Here is a 19,236-nt window from a genome sequence, read left to right as displayed (position 1 = left end):
GCGGTGTCTGTTTTGTCGACTCTGTCTCGCCTGACCAAAATTAAATAAATAATAACTTACACACAATTACATAATATGATGAGAGGAGATAACGTCGGTAATTAAAATAATGCCTACAACTAAAATTAATTAAAGCAGCAACTTGTCGTTTTCTTAAACGAATAACATCTTTTTTTACAGGCAGGCGTTGAACTAGAAAAGGGGTCCTGTTGATCAAAACAGTGCAGCAGTGCGCCATCTGTGGTGATAAAGAGAACGCTGCCGCTCGTTCACTTCGTGGAAATCCGATAAATGTGAGCAAATTGTGCTTAGTGGATGTCACAAACACAAGAAATGCGTATGTACACACGGCATCAATCAACCAGCCAAGCAGCACACGAACAAACAAATAAAATAATGAATCGGGGACCGACAACTTCCATTTATTCATTCATCTACAGGTTTCGTTAACCTGCAATGCTCAGATCAATACAAGCAACACATTACATATAAAATGTAGCGTTGTGCCTAATGTGTATCCTGAAATGCAGATTTTGTGAAAATATTGACAAACAGATCTTTCAAAAATAATTTTCATCAAGGTTTAAATAATAAAGAGGGTACAGGTGTTATATGAAATGTATGGAAAATAGATTTGAAATATTATGACAGTACATTTTCTTGTTTTTAGGAAATATTAAATGATATTTTGAATTGGACCCATTTAAGACACTCGATTTAATTTTATCAACTCATCCGAGTACACACAAAGTATTGCATTGGAATTAGTGGTATGGATGGTACAGAAATTCAATATATTTTCATTGATGATTTGTTTCCTTTAAAACAAAATGTACTTGTATGCTATATCTTTAAACAATATATCAATGGAGAAAGACAAAAATGTATTTTTCATGACTCTTAAGGTGCAGGACACATGGAGAGACACACCAGGTTAAAGGCATAATAGCAAATCTGCATCAGGACCATGCAGTCCCCTCGGTTGGTGTAGACAGAACCAGACTGGATATAGTCGCAGTCAAAGTTTGTTAGGTTGAGCGGCGTCTGGCAATGCGAGCTGCTCAGAGCGACCAGAGTGCGTGCAAGGGAGTACTTTGCCGCGCAATTAACAGCCTGCACTGTGCGAACGGTGGAGAAATGCATGTGGAAGCAGGGATTATCCTGGCACAAAGAAAAATAGAGAGGCAGAGCATTAATTAAACTGACATTGGGTATATTTAAGATGAAAACACAAAGTTATGCGTATTAAATACACTAGATGCCAAATTTATTTTAAAGTGATCAGCTATTCCGAAACAATTCAGTGACATTAACTGGCAAATAACATGGTACAGTAATATTATCACTTTGCACAGTAATGATTAGTCTAGGGATTCATATTTCTAAAACACTTACAGGATTCATGACGTTTCATCAAAAGAGTGTGCTTGCTTTTGTTAAGGGCGGGGCTACTCAAAATTATTTATTTTCGTATGAATTCTACTGCATGCAAACCCAAAATGCTTTCTTTAAGCATACCAGTGCTCCAGGACATGGTTTACCAATGAAAAATATGATTCTTTTTGTATTTGACCGAGTGACAAATGTATGACACAATGAATAGATTTAAGAAATAAATAAAATATGTTTATCTAAGTGTGAAGGGACTTCACAGCATCATCTTAAAAAGGCTACAACTGAATGAAAATACATTTAAATGAAACTTGCAATTTGAACCAGTATTCAGCAAAACGACTGGTCAGAGGCCATTCTTCCACAGCCAATCAGAGCAGCGTAGGGACAGGCATTTAATGGCATAATAAATTGTACATTTCTTTTAAAATGTGTTTCTAAATCTTTAAAAGATAATTTACTTACAGTGTCAGGATCCATTCCATCAAGAAGCACTAGATCCGCCAGTGACCACACCTCTGTTCTGTGGTATGAGTCCTCCAGATGGGAACACAGGAACTGCTTTGAGTTTGTGCGCTGCTTTTTTTGGCACCGTATCACTGATACCTGGACGTCATTGCTTTTTGACACTGAAAGCCCCAATTTACACACACATTTGCAGTCACATTTACACTGACTCACATTTGGATATTTTTTTTAATTGGAGCTACATATTCAAATTATATCTTTAGATTAAAAACTACACTAAAAATGCAACCTCATTTGCTCTTTGTTGAGTTTCTTTGGCACAGTTATTGCTTCATCCACGTCTCCTAAAAATTAACAAACATTCAGTGAAAATTATATTAAATAAAACATGTACCTGAAACACAGAGAAAATATCGGCCCTGTCCCGGTTCTTCAATTTCTATAAATTCCTTCAGAGTCTGTCCCTCTGACCTGAAGAGCACCTTCTGCATCTCCTCCTTTAACAACGATGACATTTTTTCAGAAACAAGGCGGAGAGGCAGATGGACGTGACTGCCAGAATCTTTTAGCCGATTTGTGGTGGAGGGTTTGTCCTCCATTAGCAGACCCCCTCTTTTTTCTCTCTCCTCTCGCACAGTCTCTCTCTCTCTCTTTCCTGTATCTCTGTCTTGCCTTACCCTACCCTGTTCTTTCTAAAATGCCCCCTGAAGAATAGATGAGATCATTCAACAAGCACTCTTCAAATACTGTTCTTATTAAAGCACCAATTAAGTACCAAGAATGACATGATATTGATTAAAGCATTCTCCATTAAGGATTTTTAGACCCATTACATTTCATAGTGTTTACTTTTATAAGTGAAATACAACAGACAATGGATGCCCATACGAATTCGGGATTGTGCCAGGTTACATTTTCTGATTAAAAGGATGGAGAGAGTTCTGATCCATTTTCCGCTCCTCTGCAGTGTAATCTGATAGTCACACCGAGAAAGTGAAAAAGCACTCAGGCTGTGATTCCAGTCCTCAAAATATTTGTTTTGATTGATTTTTAAAGTATAACCGCCACAGTGCCACAATATGCGTTCTTAAAAAACATAATGCAATATATGTCTTTATATTATTAGCATTTTATTTATTTGGCCAAGAAACCTTTTAATTGTTTTTTTTTTCTTTTATATTTCACCATATGGTTGTTGTGTGTTTCCACTCTGTTTTTACCTTTGCATTAAGGAAAGCATTAAAATTGAATTGGACATTAAAATTGAACATCTTCCAGACCTCAGCCATCTTCCATCATCAAGAGATAATGACTTCACCACCAAATGACCACCAAAATCTGTTAAAGGCTGCCTGGTCTGGTAAATGATGGCATGAAAGACTTTGAATAGATAATTAACAAATTATTCTTATAAATAGTGTTAAGAAATTCTAATGCTCAATGGGAGTTACAGGAAATACCACAGTTTCCTGCAGCATTTACACTACTTGTGGGTACCTACTACATAGCATACAAAGTCATAAAGCTAATCCCACTCATGCCATTACAATCCACAGACACTGTGGTGGTCCAAACCATCTTGTCTCTACACTCTCTCACTCACTTTCCTTAACCGCTTAGTCCTACTCAGGGTTGCGGCTACCGGATCCTATTCCGGGACACTGGGTGCAGGGTGCCAGCCCACCCAAGGGCACGCACACACACACAAACAAACACAATTCATCTAGTTTTCATGCCTCTAGAGGTCGAAACTTGAGAACCCAGAGGAAACCCGTGCAAACATGGGAAGAGCATGTAAACTACACACACACAAGGTCCATGCCAGGATTCCATATTCCATAAAATGTTGAAATCTTTTTAACTACATGCCTTTTTTGGCTATTAATTTGTCCTCAATCATCAATCATCTTCAATCAGCCAAAATACACCCATGTCACGCCTCTTCTCACCTCTCTCCACTGGCTCCCGGTAGCTGCTCGCATTGAGTTCAAATCCTTGATGCTTGCCTACAGGGCTGTAAATGGAACTGCACCCTCCTATATCAATACAATACTACCTAGCTACACTCCTGCACGCTCTCTCAGATCTGCAAATGAAATGAGATGAAAATTCCCTCTTCACAGGGTCTCCGATTCCAATCAACTCTGTTCTCTGTTGTTGTACCTGGCTGGTGGAACAACTTGCCCTCCTACCCGAGACTACGACCACCTTTAAGAAGCAGTTGAAAACCCACTTATTCAAAAGTATTTCAGACAAATCTAACACTTACACATGCATATGCACAAAACAATAAATATATATATATATATATAATAATTTTAATTTTCGTCTAGCACTTAAAAATCTTGCTGACAAGTTAGGCCTTATCAGGGCTCTTAGTTTTTGTAAATTCAAAATCTATAGAAATTGAATGAGAATTGCTGGTGTCTTCCTCCTGTAAATTGCTTTGGATAAAATTGGCGGCAAAATAAAGTAAAGTAAAGTAAAGTCTTTTGCTTATTTAAAGGTCACCTATTATGAAAATGTTTTTTGCATTTATATAGGTCTGGGTGGTCCCCTAATACTGTATCTGAAGTCTTTTTCCAAAATTTATTCGTGAAAATTATGTCATCAACACCATTCCCCAACCACAAAGTTTGACGCAAATGTTTCCAGAATAAAACTTAATTAATCCACTGGTTCTTCAGAGTCTTGCATGACTGAACTAACTACATCCAATCACCAAGCAATTGCAATGCTTCGCATGTTTTCAAGCGCTGATGGTCGGTGTAGTTACTTTTTTAGGGGAGGGGTGGGAAAAGCATGAGAAACGGGAGGTAAAATTTCCTCTTATGACGACATAAGGGGAGAAATTCCAGATCCGGCTGTCTGAGCTGCCGCTCCCTTTACACCTATCGCCATTTCCAGCTACTGTGTCACCATAGACAGGCTCGGGGAACTCGTATTAATGTTAACTAGTCTCACAAGGTGAAATTTTTATAATAGGGGACAAACCTTTGTGGTGCGCAAACCTTTGCAAAAAAGTCTAAAAAACACTTGCTGCTAGCGCGCTACACAGATGATATATTTGATGTGAAATTAATATGTCGTCGTTTATTTAAGGTTTTAATGCGAGGTTAAGAACGTGTATAATTTAATAAAATAAAATAAAGCGTTCTCCCCGCCCGTCCGTCGCGCTGACCTTTGACCCCTGACGAAAGCCGGCGTTGTTTGGTCCTGAGCGCAAACACATATGAACGGAAGAGGCAGCGACGTCGCTGCTGATGCCGCTGTCGCTGGCCGCGGCAGAATTGTCGTTTTTTAATAACAAACCCGGAGTGGCGGGCTGTCTCTGCAGCTTCGCCCCGGCGCGCCAGTCGACTTTTAATGCTCGCCAAACGCGCTGCTGTTAGTTAGCTAATGCTTAGCACTAGCCTGTCTGCTCTCGGCATTTTCCACGTAGATGCCTAATCGTACGTTCTGCGTAGAAATGAAACATAACGTAACACGCGAAGGGTGAACGTCACCCGGCACGTTTCGAGTTGCGAGTTAATCCGCCACTGCTTGCTGCCTCCGCGTAAGCCGCAGCAGTCCATTTAAAGCCACGCTAGCTCCGGGTTTCTTTCCAGCTCTCCAGTCTGTCATGTGCGGGATTTAGGATGTCAGTCGCAGGCACTGACCGCTAGCTCGGCGCTCGGCGAAACCGTGTTAGCTTGTTTAGCCGACTTGTCACACCGAGCGAGCGCCGGCCAATGTTGTGAAGCCGGATCGCTGCCTGGGAGTCATGGCCGCAGACCTTCAAGCAAAATACACTAAGCTGGCGCAGGAGTACTCGAAGGTGAGGGCCGTGTCGCCGACTTGACTGGAAACCGTGAGGGAGTGCAGCCTGGTGGTAAGATCTGTATGAGGAATGTGTCTTGGTAATAAGTGAAGATGATGCCTGGAACCTGCAGGATCGGCGAGGATCAGGTAGTAAAGTGTGACTTTGTCCACCATATGATGGCTCATTGTGCTTCTGAGGATGATTGTGGGTCTGGTTAATACAAAATCCGCGTAACTTGAACAAAGTGCTTAGTCTGCATTTACAGAAGTGTCAGCTGAGGACAGGGCTGCTTCCTATTTGCCAATCGGAACCTTCTCTTACCTCGTCATTCTTCATTTCGTATTTGTTGAGCTGGCTTTAAATCTTGTCAGTGACATTTATTGCACCAAGTATTATTTGCATACAATCTTTAAGAGTTAAAAATTGGGGGAGTGATTGCCTAGCGGTTAAGGAAGCAGAACCGTAATCAGAAGGTTGCCGGTGCGAATCCCGAACCGCCAAGGTGCCACTCAGCAAAGCACCGTCCCCACACGCTGCTCCCCGGGCGCCTGTCATGGCTGCCCACTGCTCACCATGGGTGATGGTTAAAAGCAGCGGACACATTTCGTTCTGTCACCGTGTGCTGTGCTGCAGTGTTTCACAATGACAGTCACTTCCCTTTCCCTTCACCAAAATGGGCACAACCTCCCACGAGTAGTGCAAACCAGTTGGGAAAATCTGTTCCATGCAGTAAATGGCATTTAAACATTTAACTTGACATCAGTGTTCTTTTTGCCCGTCTATGTTCTGCAATAAGCTCCGTGCCCAGAACCAAGTTCTGAAGAAAGCTGTGGTTGATGAGCAGGCCGCCTCTGCAACGTTGAAGGTACGGTTTACCGCTCACAAGAGATGCCTAGGACTTTTTGTTCATGATGTTCCAAATTAGGATTCTTCACACCTAATGATAAGCTTTTGGCACAACCATCTGTTCTTATGCTGCTGCTCTGTGTTCCCATGTTCAGGATGAGCTGAAGCAGAGGGATCAAAGCTTGAGAAAAGTGGAGCAGGAGATGGACAGCCTGAACTTTCGGAATCAGCAGCTGGCCAAGAGAGTGGAGCTGCTGCAGGAGGAACTGTCTGCCAGTGATGCCAAGGGAAAGAGGAACAAGGTGGAGATTTTGGAAAATGAGAAGTGTATCCGAAAATTACAAGACTGTGGCTTTTGAGTATTCAGACAAACCCCACTTTTTTTATATGCTGTGACCCTTCAGAATAGAGGTGACTCCCCCTCCCAGCAGAACCTTCATACTCAAAGTGTGTTTGACGAGGACCTGCAGAAGAAAATTCAGGAAAACGAGAGACTTCATATCCAGGTCTGTCAATGTTGCAGTTCTACTAGAGACATGTATCAGACTGCACTGTGCTCTGAACCACCGATGGTCTTCCAGTTTTACGAGGCGGATGAGCAGCATCGGCGTCAGGAGGCCCAGTTGACTTCTCGCCTGGAGGAGCTAGAGAAGGAGTCACAGCAGCACCAAGCTCTGGTGGACGGCCTCACCAGCAAGTACATGGACACCGTTGAGAAACTGCAGAGCGATAAGGTCCGTCTTGAGGTGAGTGACGGGCAGAGAACCCAAGTTTGAACATCAGAGAGATGCTCTTGACCAGACCAGTTATAATTTTCATAGACAGATTTCTTATGTTATGTGTTTGAGATAATAATGCCTCTGAATGGACGAATCGGCAAGAATCTGATGATAGGCTATTCTAGACAGGGCTTATGATTTAATATATTGTGACCATTGCAATACATTGCATAAAACTGCGTTTTAAAAATCTAATTGTAGAAAATAACTGAGGGAATAAATAGGACATGTGCTGTGAACATGGTTATGTAAACACGTACAGACAAAATGGAAACCATCTCTGTAGACTGTAGATATTATTCTAGTGATCCATGTTTAAATGTTTTTCACAGCGAGAGCAATAAAAGTAATTCAAACTAGGTTTTCTTTCCTAAACTTCTGTGAGGAATGCTTGTTGTTTGAAATGGTAAACTGCATGCTTAATTTTTTTAATTTATTTGTCCATGACAGGTGAAGACACAAACGTTGGAGAGGGAGTCGAAGGAGTGCCGTATCAGAACAGAGGAATGGTACGTTGGCTGCTATTATTTCAATATATGGTGCCAGTGTCTTTGGAGATTCATAAAATCATTTTTAACTGTTATTTAACTCTGAAAGAAATGTGTGTGTGTGTGTGTGTGTGTGTGTGTGTGTGTGTGTGTGTGTGTGTGTGTGTGTGTTTTTTTTTGCCTTCTTTCACTCATTCAATTTTTTCTGGTTGCCCACAGTCAGCAGCAGCTGAGGAAGTGCCAGATAGAGCTGAACAGTCAGCTGCAACAAAGCAGCAGTGTCATCCATGAGAAAGTGCCCTTCAATGACACCAGTTAGTACTAAAATCCTCACACATTTATAATGCACTCTGCCTTTAATTTTAATGCCGAAACTACACTGAGCACAACATGTCCTGCTTATTTGTGTAATGTTGGCATGTGAACCACTATTGTAGTATAGAAAATATTTTCTTCTTTCATCAGAATTCAGTGATTATAACAGCTTGAATGTCCCTCCACACAACCGAAGGCACCAGGTGAGATGTTTTGTATTCACTCTGTCCACAGAATGACACCCACCCCCCACCTCCCCTAGCCATACAAAAAAGAAAAGCATTAATCACACTTGTGCAGTCTAACGCAATGGTTTTATAGCCTCGGGACGTGTGTGGATGATGTAATGCTGGATTGTGAAAGTGTTGTCATGTTGTTTGCAGCTGAAAGCGCGTGACGTGGCAGGACAGGCCCTCGGTTTTGTCCAGGATCTGGTGGCAGCGCTCCTCAACTTCCACTCGTACACTGAGCAGAGGGTGCATATCTACCCCTCGGATTCATCTATTGAGCCAATTTCTGCCCTCAACCAAAAGGTACTTTGTAATTTACCACTGCCTTGCCGGGTGGTTTATTGGTTTATTTTTAATGGTGTTTTGACCCCTGCATTCTGATTGTGCGCCACAGTTCTCCCAGTATCTTCATGAGAATGCTGCATTTGTGAGGCCCCTAGAGGACAGTCTGTTGCAGCTGCACCAGAGCATCACAGAGGACACCGTTACTGTGCTGGTGAGCAGATGTCGTCCTTACGGCACACTGGGGGACTTGAGGAATCATTCCTTTTAATATACTGTCTGCTTCTAGGAGACCGTGAACAAGCTGCAAGATTTTTCCAAGTACTTCAGTTCTTACACCAGTTTCCTAAAGAAAATCCTTCCATACCAACTCAAAAGGTCTGTGTGTTATTCATATGTGCAACTTTGTGTGTAGATGGGTTTTGTGGAAGTAGTTCACTAGAATATGATGTGAAATTAGCTGGACCAGTTGGTTGTGTTGTCCCAGATTGTCCAAACATTTGCCAAAATGTGCACAGAACCTGATGAACTGCTGTGACTGGGTACTGGGTAGATACTTAAATGAGAAATAGGTTCCTCCATACCTATTCTCAACAAAGACTTCAAAACCACTTAATAGGGCCACATTGAGTCTGGAGACAGCAAATTCGTGTCAGTGATGTTTATGGTTATCACATGTCTATAAATGTAATAGCAAAAAATACAGAAGAACTACACCTAAATATGAACAAATCCAAATAAATTAAAATAAAAAAAAAAGTGCCCAGTCCATGTAAAGAAGCACCAGTCAAATGTAGTTTCTGTTTGGATATCTGTTCTGGATTCTTTTAGTGGGTTATTAGTGGCCCTTATTACAACTCACACTGCACCTCGTATACTCCGAGCCTCCAGTACTGCTCGCTTGGTCCCCCCATCACTAAAGGTAAAAGGAAGACATTCATCTAGACTCTTCTCCGTCTTGGCCCCTCGATGGTGGAATGAACTTCCCCTCGAGGTCAGAACAGCTCAGTCACTGAGTATTTTCAAAAGACCTTCCTCTTTAAAGAATATTTCGATCATCTTGTAACTTTCTTATTGTCGAACTTGTGTACAGAATCTACAACAGAGTGAATAAAAAGGTTGTATTCATAGTTGGGGGTCCTAATGAACCAGAATTGATCACTTCATCGATGATAACTTGAAAGCACGTTGATAACGGCGTCTGCCAAATGTAAATGTTATCACCGCCATAACGCTCTCTTGCTTTTTAAACCTAGTCTTGAAGAGGAGTGCGAAGCCGCTCTGTGCACCTCTTCTCTCACCTCTAAAAACCAGGAGCTACAGGGAGACATAAGGAGAGTGACCTCGGTCTTCGAGAAACTGCAGAGCTACATCAGTTTGCTGGCCTTACCCAGTACGTCTTGTATTTCTTCATTGATGAACACTTGGCAGTTTGATACATATTCAGTTCAGTAGTCGTTTATCAAACAATTATACAGACTTACACAATAGATGAATACATTCTAATGTAGTTTTAGGGCTGTTCAGTTATAACGCTATTTTGAGATTCCCACTATACAGAGCAATGTTTTTCAATTATGATATATACAAAATTTGTAGAAGACATAATTGATCATTGTTGCAAAGGATGAGCTAGCAATGCTTACAATATTGTTGAGTATATCACCTCAGGCCACCGTATCTTATTGTAATGTTGTTATTTCACGTTGTGAATAAGAGCTGTGTGATTGGCAGGTGTTCAGCAGGATGCCATGCCCCAGAGCAGCTTCAGTGCTGTGTTTACCCAGCTGGCTGCCTGCCTGCATAGCCTTCACGATGCCACCAAAGGTACAACAGTGACAACGAACTGATATTTCGCTCTTTACACAGGGTGTCATACACCAATTACATTGAACATAATTCTCAGCCCACGCCACGGCATGATAGGCATGAACATTTTTAAATAAACAGCCTTTTTTTTGGCTTTGCGGTTGAATTGCATTTGTTACGGGCTTCAGCTGAATAGACATTATTGTGTGGGCTCTGAATGCAGCTGCTGGGCATAGCTGGCACAGTTGGCGTGAAATGGGTCCTGCTTGTTCTCAGATTGACAGCGTCTGTATTGATGTGACACTGCAGTCAGTGACGGCCCTGTTGTATTTCATTCTAATTGCTGTTTGACTGAGTTTTTTTCTTAGTCATACTTTGAATTGGGACAGGCTTTGGGGTGTTCATTTTCACTATATAATATAATTACTAAGTAGTGCATTTAATACAATGGAATTAAAAAAAATTCTAATTGGCATTTTAGTACAGTCACTGTAGGATTACATTATTGTTGAATAATTGAATATTCAGAAAGCCCTTCTATTTTTATGATGGAATTTGGCCTCCACTGTTTATTATCCTTTACATATCACATGCGATGGAGGCCAAGAGCCATTAATGAGCACAGCCCATTCTCTACATGCTACTCTTTTAGTGCCATGAAAATGAAGCCCAACATAATGATAAAAATTATAGGCTACCCTTGTAGAGCGGGGGTGTGTTTGTGTGTGTGTGTGTGTATGTATGTATCTAAACTGCTGGAAACAAAAGTGAGTACAAAATTGTTCCCAAAGCATCAATATTCTGTGTGGCCACCATTATTTTCCATCTGTGCCTTAACTCTCTGAACATGCAGTTCAGCTGTTCAGCTCTAGAGCTTTACAGGCTGCCATTGGAATCCTCTTCACCTCATGATTACATGACAGCGCTAATGGGTGTTACAGACCTTGCACTCCTCCACCTTCCATTTGAAGATGCCTCACAAATCCTCAGTAGGGTTTAGGTCTTGTTGTGTTTGGGGTCGTTATCATGTTGGAATACTGCCCTGCGGCCCAGTTTCCGAAAGGAAAGGTTTCCTCAATGAACTGTAGCTCCCTAATGTCTGCAGCACTTATGCAGCCATCAATCCATGGCACTCCTACCACCATGTTTGACTGTACGCATGACACACTAATCTTTGTTCTCCTCACATGCTTGACACCATTTGACCCAAATGGTTTATTTTGGCCTCATCAGACCACACACCGGATGAATTTACACATGTAGTTTGACCCCCAAACTGAAAGGCTTTATATTAATGTATATTAAATCAATGCCTGTCTTCCCATTTGGAATATTTATTTTGAAACATTGCATACAGTCAAAAGTGCAGGGAGTGGAAGAGCGGCTGTATTATTTCACATTTTCACAGTTTATCGGCTGTAGCAATTGAAAAACCAACATGTGTGTACAATCACAGACATACACTACATTGTGAAAGTGGAGATTTCTAGGTTTTTGTTTAATAAGCGAGAGGAAATCCAGCAAAGCTCTATGAATGTCTGTTGAATACAGAACTCACTGCTAACTTTACTCAGGTCCCTGGAGTCCCACAATTTGAGAAGCACTGATGTAGAGCAGTAATTCTTCTTCTTTTTTTTTTTTTTTTTTTTGTCTTTCCCGTCAAAAACCTGCTCCCCATTCACACCCAAGACTTTGTAACACTAATGAGTCACATGACACCGTGGAGGGAAAATTGGGAACAATTTGGACATTTGCACTTAGGGGTGTACTCACTATTGTTCTTTTGACATTAATAGCTGTGTGTTCAATTACCTTAAGGGGGGCAACAAATTTACACTGTTATACAAGCTGCATACTGACTATATTGTATCAAAGTGTAATATCTGTTGTTCCAACTAAAGATATGATAAAATATTTACACGTTAGATATAATCACACACACACACACACACACACACACACACACAGAATATACTGATATATGTATTTTTCTCAAATATATTAATGTAATATATATATATATATATATATATATAAAAAACACACACATTATGTATAACATGTTTAGTTCAAGTTAATCATACTATGAGAGTCATTCAACTCTTAACTAAACATATGTTATATATAATGTATGAATATATAATACATTCTAAATTATATTTGTTATGGGGGTAAATTACATGAGTATATGCTGCTGAGTTTTATGTGCGCTCTCATCCTTTTCTTCACCTTTTATGCTGATCCTTTGCAGAGATGTCAAAGCATTACAGTCAGAAGGCCAGTCTGGAGCAGGATCTGCCCACCGTTACCCAGAAGCTGCGCACCACTAATGAGTGTCTTCTGTCCTCCCTGGGCTCATTGACCAACAGCACTGGAAAGGTACTGACAGGAGCTCTTATGGATGGTCGTATATTGTGTGGAATAATTCAGATTACAGTATTTCCTAAAGATCTTGTGAATACCACATTCAAATATCACACACTAACATGCTGAAGGCTTCAGAATAGTTTTGTTACTTTTAGGAATAGGAATAGTGGCATACTGGACTAATGTTGGAAGAGTATCAGGGTCTACTATTTCACTGGCATTTGGTTTGGGTACTGTTAAATGTTACAAATGTGCTGATGTACATTTTTAGACCAGTAGCAGAAACATTAAGTTTATCTTGGTTTTCCTCAGTACTGTCAGGCCTAGTTTGGAGCCTTTCAGATAAGTGTGGTTTATGAGTGCTCCTGTTTTTATAGCTTGTGCACAGAAACCCGTCAAATCCTGTCCTCCCACGTAATCCAAGGCATGCTTGGTTTAGCCGCACGTGGGTGCCAACAGATTTACGATGGACACTGCACTACATTTGTTACTTTACTTCCCAACATGGCCTTCTAGACGAAACGTGTCTGCTGCTGATCTACTCTATAAAACATGTAGTTGCCTAGTGGACACTGCGTTCACCATAGCTCGATGTGTGCCGGCTTGAGTGGTGATTTTGCTAATGCATTTCAGTACTTGGCACGAGCGGAATTAAGTTGTTTTGACGTGCAGACTGTTGTCATGTCTCCGGCGGTGAGAGTCCACTTTTTGTGAATAACATCCGGCTCAAAGAGCAGCAGGGAATGTTCTGTTCGGTGTGAGATGAGTTAGGGCTGCAGAGGAAGGAGAGAAGCCAACACTATTCCTACTCTCTGTGTATTTGCGGATGTGTGAGTGAAGCTAGGATCCCTTTAACACTCAGTGCAAGACTCCATGTCTGAGCTGATTTCCTCAATTTCTGTTTTTCAGCTCATCATTCTGCTGCATTTAGACTTATCCCTCCACAAAACGTGATTTTTATTTCAGATTGCTATATTCTTCAGCAACAATCTGGATTTTTTTACATCATCTGCTGGCTATGGGCCAAGAGGAGGATCTGGGACCCTCAACCCCCTTCAGGCCGAGAGTATGCTGGCTAACAAGAAGCAAGCAACGTCCTTCATGCAGGCTTTGAGGAAGGTCTGTAGACCTGGCCTTGACTCATTCCACCTCTTCCCATCAGACCTATATTCATCTGCATTAACACTGCGGTGCCATTGGCTGGGGTTTGCATTGTTTGGATTTAGTTTTCTCTTTTTGTTATTTGTGGGTGGTGTTCTTGTCTTGCCTGATGCTTTATGACTGATGTTTACTCAGGCAAAGCCTGAGTCTGTGCCCTACAAAGAGGCTCTTACAAACCGCCGCATCCTGACCAGCTCTACAGAGAGCCGAGAAGGCCTCACCCAGCAGGTACAGACCTCCACCCAGTTACCTCCAATGTCATTAACTGCAACTCTTCGAGATAACTAGAACTTTGCCTTCAAGAAATGATCGACTTAGTGGAAACATCTCTTAATTGATAGATTGTTGCTGCTTTTGATGGGTACACAATAAATAAATTGAGTGTATTATTCTAATTACAGTTATTCCTTATTACTCATGTTATTAATAGGTTATTATTTTATGCATAAATATATTGTTTGTTTCTGAAGATTGTTTCTCTTATTTTCTTCTTTTCATCCCACAGGTGCAGCAGAGTCTTGAAAAAATTGCCCGTCTGGAGCAGGAGAAGGAGCACTGGCTGCTTGAGGCTCAACTGGGCCGTGTTCGCTTGGAGAAGGAGAACCAGCGAATCTCTGAGCTGGAAGCCCAGCTGTCTGCAGCCCTGAGGGGCTGTGTTGTTACCCCCAGCCCTGCCCCTGTGAAGGACTGTGTAGCAACGGCCAGTCAGCAGGACGGAGAGGCAGAGGACAAGATGGGCAGCAAGGAAGCCTCTCAAAACACTAGCCTGGTGTGTACAACATAGGATGGAGGTTTCTCTGAATCTAATTTGAAAGCTATAGCACTGAACAAAAGCAAACAGAGCATGTCATCTAAATGTACGTACCATACATGAAAATGACATGTATTAACCTTTCCAGCATGTCCGGAAGTTTAGAAACAAGCTACAGATTCTGTTTAATTTTATAACCTGATTGGCTAGTGGATTTCACACAACACAGTAGTTTTTTTTTTTTTTTTTACTTTACACAAACTTGAGACTGTAGGACTGGTTAAATGAAAATAAAACATTTTACAGGGCATCTGCAGATCCTTAAAAAGTCTTTAATTGGATTTTTCAAAAGGCCTTAAATATCATTTAAGAAATTTAATGTTTAAAGGTCTAAACATGACAAAAAAAATTAATTGGGTCTGCATTTTTTTATTAATTTTTGTAATTAATTGGTAACCTTTAAATGATTTGGTGAATTTGTAATATGTGTTTTGCATTTTTATTTATGAGATTGGAATTAGCAGAACCACCAACATTTTTCAGTTGTGTGTGTGGGGGAAAGGGGGACTTTTTCAGGTGCGCAGCAGTTGTGAATGTAGGGCAGTGATAGTCAACAGGCTGCCTACAGGCCACATCTGCCCTACCAGAGCTTTCCATCTGGTCCCCCAATGGAAAATGAATGGATGTCTATGGAACTAGATGGCTAAATTCTGCATTCGCTGGCGGACATATTCTGAGAGTGGGAGTTCTTCTTAAAAAAAAAAAAAAAAAAAAAAAAGCAGAATATAAATAAATAATATTAAAAAAATTATAACTAATACAAACCTTTATCTGATATTACTGAATCGGATTCTAGATGCAGTATGGAAATGACTCACAAATAAGAAACCGAAATCACCTGTACCCCTAGTGGCTCTCTGCAAGTAAACATGACATTTAGAAGAGCATGTGGCCCTCATGAGCATGTCTGCTGAGAAAAACGCTGATCCTTGGACAAATTAAGTTGACAACCCTGATGAACGGTCTTAAATTGGATGAAATTGGCCTAAAAAAAAATAAAAATAAAAGTCTTCCTTGATATACCCTGATTTTAGGCTTGTTGTCTTTGGATCAAGATGTGAATACAGTTTAATCTACAATTTTGTTCACAACATAAGAATACTCACAATAATTGAATATTATAAATTACATTCTTTTAAAAATATTATATCAGCTAATATATAATACATGCTTTGATTATGTTTGGGAGGGTTAAATATCAGTGTAAGAAACGGGTTCTTTATCATTGCGCATTCTTTTTTTCTTTCTCCTCCCTCCTCCAATCAGATTGGCATGCTGACCACAACATCCTGCAGTGAACATGTAAGTGCCTTTTTAGTAAACTGTTAAAATGATTGTTTAACTGATCACTAGGAACATTTGTGGTCCTATTTGACTGCATTTGTTGGCTTTGCATAAATAAACCCTTAGTCTCTCTCACCCTTCCATCTTTTTTTTGTGTGTAGGTGAGTGATGAAGAGTCACGGGAACATTTGATTAAATCCCACTACATGGCCCGCGTAGCAGAGCTCACCATGCAGCTGCAGCTGTCCGACAGTAAGGCTGTGAATTTCCATGCGGAGGTAGGAGCCCACGCCAGTGACGGGCTGAGCACTTTAATAACACCCTGCTGATGTGGTTTCCCCCCCGCAGCAGAAGAGGAGGAAACGCACTAGATAAAAATACACCTTGTTTCCCCTCCAGGCAGATTTCCCCTTTGTTTCTATTTCACTACATTTCTTTTGTATTCTGCTTTTCATTATGTGTGACATCCTGAACCAGCAGCTGTACCAGACATTTATTCGTTCTTCCCTTTGTTCGTTCAGATCCTTAAATTGTGTAATTTTGTATAGTTGAACCAACGGTCTTAATTTAGCTCATTTAGTGTTGCCTTTGTCGTTCAAGGCACTATTTGCATCTAACCATTGTTTCATGTTGCACCTTTAATGGAAAGATTTTTTTTAACATAACCTTCAAACTGCTGGGTTAAAGCTTGTGATGACGTCAGTTTCTGCCTCCTTCAGTGTCGCGCTCTAGCCAAGCGCCTGGCCATCGCAGAAAAATCCCGCGAGGCTCTGAGTGAAGATGTTAAGCAGGCCAAAGAGAACATCCTACGACTGCAGGTACGGAGACGAAAAGACAATTGCGCACAAACACAAATTGAGACAAATTAACATGGCACCCTTTCACCCTCACAGGATGAACTGACCACCACAAAGCGCAGCTACGAGGATCAGCTGAGCATGATGAGTGACCATCTGTGCAGCATGAATGACACCCTGAGCAAGCAGAGAGAAGAGATTGATACACTCAAACTGGGGAACAAGGTCAGCCCGTCCACATTTGTTCATTTCACACAGACCTGCGTATATGGTCATATAACAGTGTTTATGATACACTACCATTCAAAAGTTTAGAAAGTTTTTTTTTTTTTTTCTGATGCAGACTTATAAATATATAAAAAATATTTTAATATATATTTATATATTATAAGCTACAGGTATGTAAGAGAAAATGAAGCAGTGTACTTACTAATAACATTAACACATGCGTAAATTAAAATGACTGGGATTTGGTCCTTTGCTATGCTGCATAATTTCTGATTCTCCTTCAGGGAAACTCTAAGAAGAACAAGGGCCGGTAGTGCTGAGCTTGTCAACAGGAGGTGTGTTCTACTAGTCCACCACAGCAGTGTCCTCTCTGGCGCTTCCCACAACCAGAGACAATTAAAGAGAGCGTACATGCATGCACACACCACTCGACCACTACCTGCACACGAACTGAATGGGAAGGTACTCCTTGGCTCTCGTGTTCCCATGCAAACGCGAACTATTTGTGAAGCGCTCCCTGACTTCCGCAGATCTGCACTGGCCCGCCAAAGACATGACAGCGCTGCCCAGATGTGTGGCCTGGTTTACTGGTGTGTTGGAGGCGTGTGAAGTTTCATGTCCACATACAATCGAGGTGGTGAAGTTACTGGAATGCACTTCTGTTCTATGTGTGGGTTTTTAACATGTGAATACGATGGGAGAATGCCTTTGTTCATTGTGTGTGAGAGAGAAATAGTGAGGCATTTTTTTTTTTTATTTTTATTTTTATATTTGTATGACAGTTTTATGGAAATAGACGTGGCTGCTTATGAGTGTACAATATAAAAAGTCCATGATTAGTCACACATTCCTCTCAATCAGCTGCTTTTTACACTCTTCTTCATCTGGTTGTCCATACACTCCCATGTTCTACAAGAGAGGAAATATCCAGAAGTAGAAGATACTGATATTTTCCAGGATATCCAGTGTGGATATTGTTGGATGTGCACTGATTTAACCTGTCTTCTAAACCTGGGAACCTTCGACAGATTAAAAGGGTTTAAATGTGAACAATACACTTTCATTTTGTATAACGTACTTATACAAAAACACGGTTGTTGTACCGTGTGATTAATTTTTTTAATAATGTATGAGCATAGGAATTTCAAACACAGGCTCTGAATGTGTAGCTGAACCAATGAAATTATTATAATTGTTTTTTGGTTTATGTGCTGATTATAAGAATCACTGCTGATCGAGAGCACCGGAATACGAAGAGGGGTGAAAAGTAAAAACCATAGCTACCACTTGTTATGTCTATAATAGAGATTTGATGCTGAGCAGTATATCCTATTCCATTATAAATGCAAGTCTATGTGCTGGTGTGTTGGCAAACTTTCTGCAGTGGAATCTAAAACGGCTCTTTCAGTTGCATGGTAGTTCAGCAGACCTGGACGCCCGAGTTTACTACGGTGTTTACTGCCTTGAGGAGTCCAAATGCAAATAGGTTGCCGGCACATCTTATTAACCGTGTGTATCACCAAAATGTACTCAAAGCAAGTCAGAAGTAAAGTAATTAAAAGACCTAGCTCCATGTTTTTATTCCCCTATTTAAAGTGTTTTATTATTATTTATTCTACAGTATAAAGTGGGCTAGTGGTACTGTCAAAATCACTGTTTGTTCGGAAACTTTTTTTTTTTTTTTTTCTCTTTGATATCCTTTGCCAAAACCTTCAAAATCTGAAAACTAGGCCATTGTTAACACTTGGTCTCACCGTTGTCTGTTACATGGGGTGAGGAGGAATAAATGTTCTCCTGGCAGCTTAGCCAACCTATTAGAATCCAAGCAATTTTGACACTGAAAAGGCTGGACACTACATTTCACCGAACAGGAGATGGGACATGAAACAGGTTCTAATCCAAATCCAGATTATTATTAAAATAAACTGCTCTCTCTTACACGGTCACTAACTTGCCATCAGACGCCCTTATCCAGAGCGACTTACAATCAGTAGTTACAGCGACAGTCTCCCTGGAGCAACGTAGGGTTAAGTGTCAATGTCAGTGGTAGTAAGCGGGATTTGAACCTGGGTCTTTTGGTTCATAGGCGAGTGTGTTACACACTAGGCTACCACCACCCTCATAAATACGGTTGGTGCTCTCGGGTGACCTCAGTGCATGTATATGACCCCCCCCCC

At 40.9% G+C, this 19,236-nt stretch overlaps 2 protein-coding genes across 2 annotated transcripts; one reads left to right on the top strand and one right to left on the bottom strand.

The window, feature by feature from the left end:
• Positions 1 to 409: 409 nt before the first annotated feature.
• Positions 410 to 3,387, bottom strand: exoc1l (exocyst complex component 1 like). The gene is made up of 3 exons (XM_028988503.1): positions 2,255 to 3,387; positions 1,858 to 2,021; positions 410 to 1,161 (listed from the first exon to the last, which is right to left on the bottom strand). Exons 1-3 carry the CDS (start codon positions 2,457 to 2,459, stop codon positions 901 to 903), a joined length of 630 nt encoding a protein of 209 aa, XP_028844336.1. The 5' UTR covers positions 2,460 to 3,387; the 3' UTR covers positions 410 to 900.
• A 1,668-nt stretch (positions 3,388 to 5,055) lies between these two features.
• Positions 5,056 to 18,626, top strand: ppp1r21 (protein phosphatase 1, regulatory subunit 21). Its single transcript, XM_028988498.1, has 22 exons — positions 5,056 to 5,677; positions 6,459 to 6,527; positions 6,664 to 6,810; positions 6,913 to 7,014; positions 7,090 to 7,254; positions 7,738 to 7,796; positions 7,995 to 8,089; positions 8,241 to 8,293; positions 8,474 to 8,623; positions 8,715 to 8,816; positions 8,892 to 8,980; positions 9,859 to 9,995; positions 10,337 to 10,429; positions 12,663 to 12,790; positions 13,745 to 13,897; positions 14,075 to 14,167; positions 14,445 to 14,708; positions 16,017 to 16,052; positions 16,196 to 16,312; positions 16,754 to 16,852; positions 16,928 to 17,056; positions 17,344 to 18,626. Exons 1-22 carry the CDS (start codon positions 5,624 to 5,626, stop codon positions 17,371 to 17,373), a joined length of 2,364 nt encoding a protein of 787 aa, XP_028844331.1. The 5' UTR covers positions 5,056 to 5,623; the 3' UTR covers positions 17,374 to 18,626.
• Positions 18,627 to 19,236: the final 610 nt, after the last annotated feature.

This window comes from Denticeps clupeoides, chromosome 8, assembly GCF_900700375.1.
Source record: "Denticeps clupeoides chromosome 8, fDenClu1.1, whole genome shotgun sequence".
Lineage (NCBI taxonomy): Eukaryota > Metazoa > Chordata > Actinopteri > Clupeiformes > Denticipitidae > Denticeps > Denticeps clupeoides.
Note: the sequence above shows the minus strand (reverse complement) of the source record. Positions and strands in the feature narration are given on the sequence as shown.

Coding starts and splice junctions, on each gene's coding strand:
- exoc1l (XM_028988503.1), bottom strand. CDS start 2,459: ATGGAGGACAAACCCTCCACCACAAATCGGCTAAAAGATTCTGGCAGT. Junction 2,022..2,254: donor ATATTTTCTCTGTGTTTCAG/GTACATGTTTTA, acceptor TGGGGCTTTCAG/TGTCAAAAAGCAATGACGTC. Junction 1,162..1,857: donor ATGGAATGGATCCTGACACT/GTAAGTAAATTA, acceptor TCTTTGTGCCAG/GATAATCCCTGCTTCCACAT.
- ppp1r21 (XM_028988498.1), top strand. CDS start 5,624: ATGGCCGCAGACCTTCAAGCAAAATACACTAAGCTGGCGCAGGAGTAC. Junction 8,090..8,240: donor AGTGCCCTTCAATGACACCA/GTTAGTACTAAA, acceptor TTCTTTCATCAG/AATTCAGTGATTATAACAGC. Junction 8,981..9,858: donor CTTCCATACCAACTCAAAAG/GTCTGTGTGTTA, acceptor TTTTAAACCTAG/TCTTGAAGAGGAGTGCGAAG.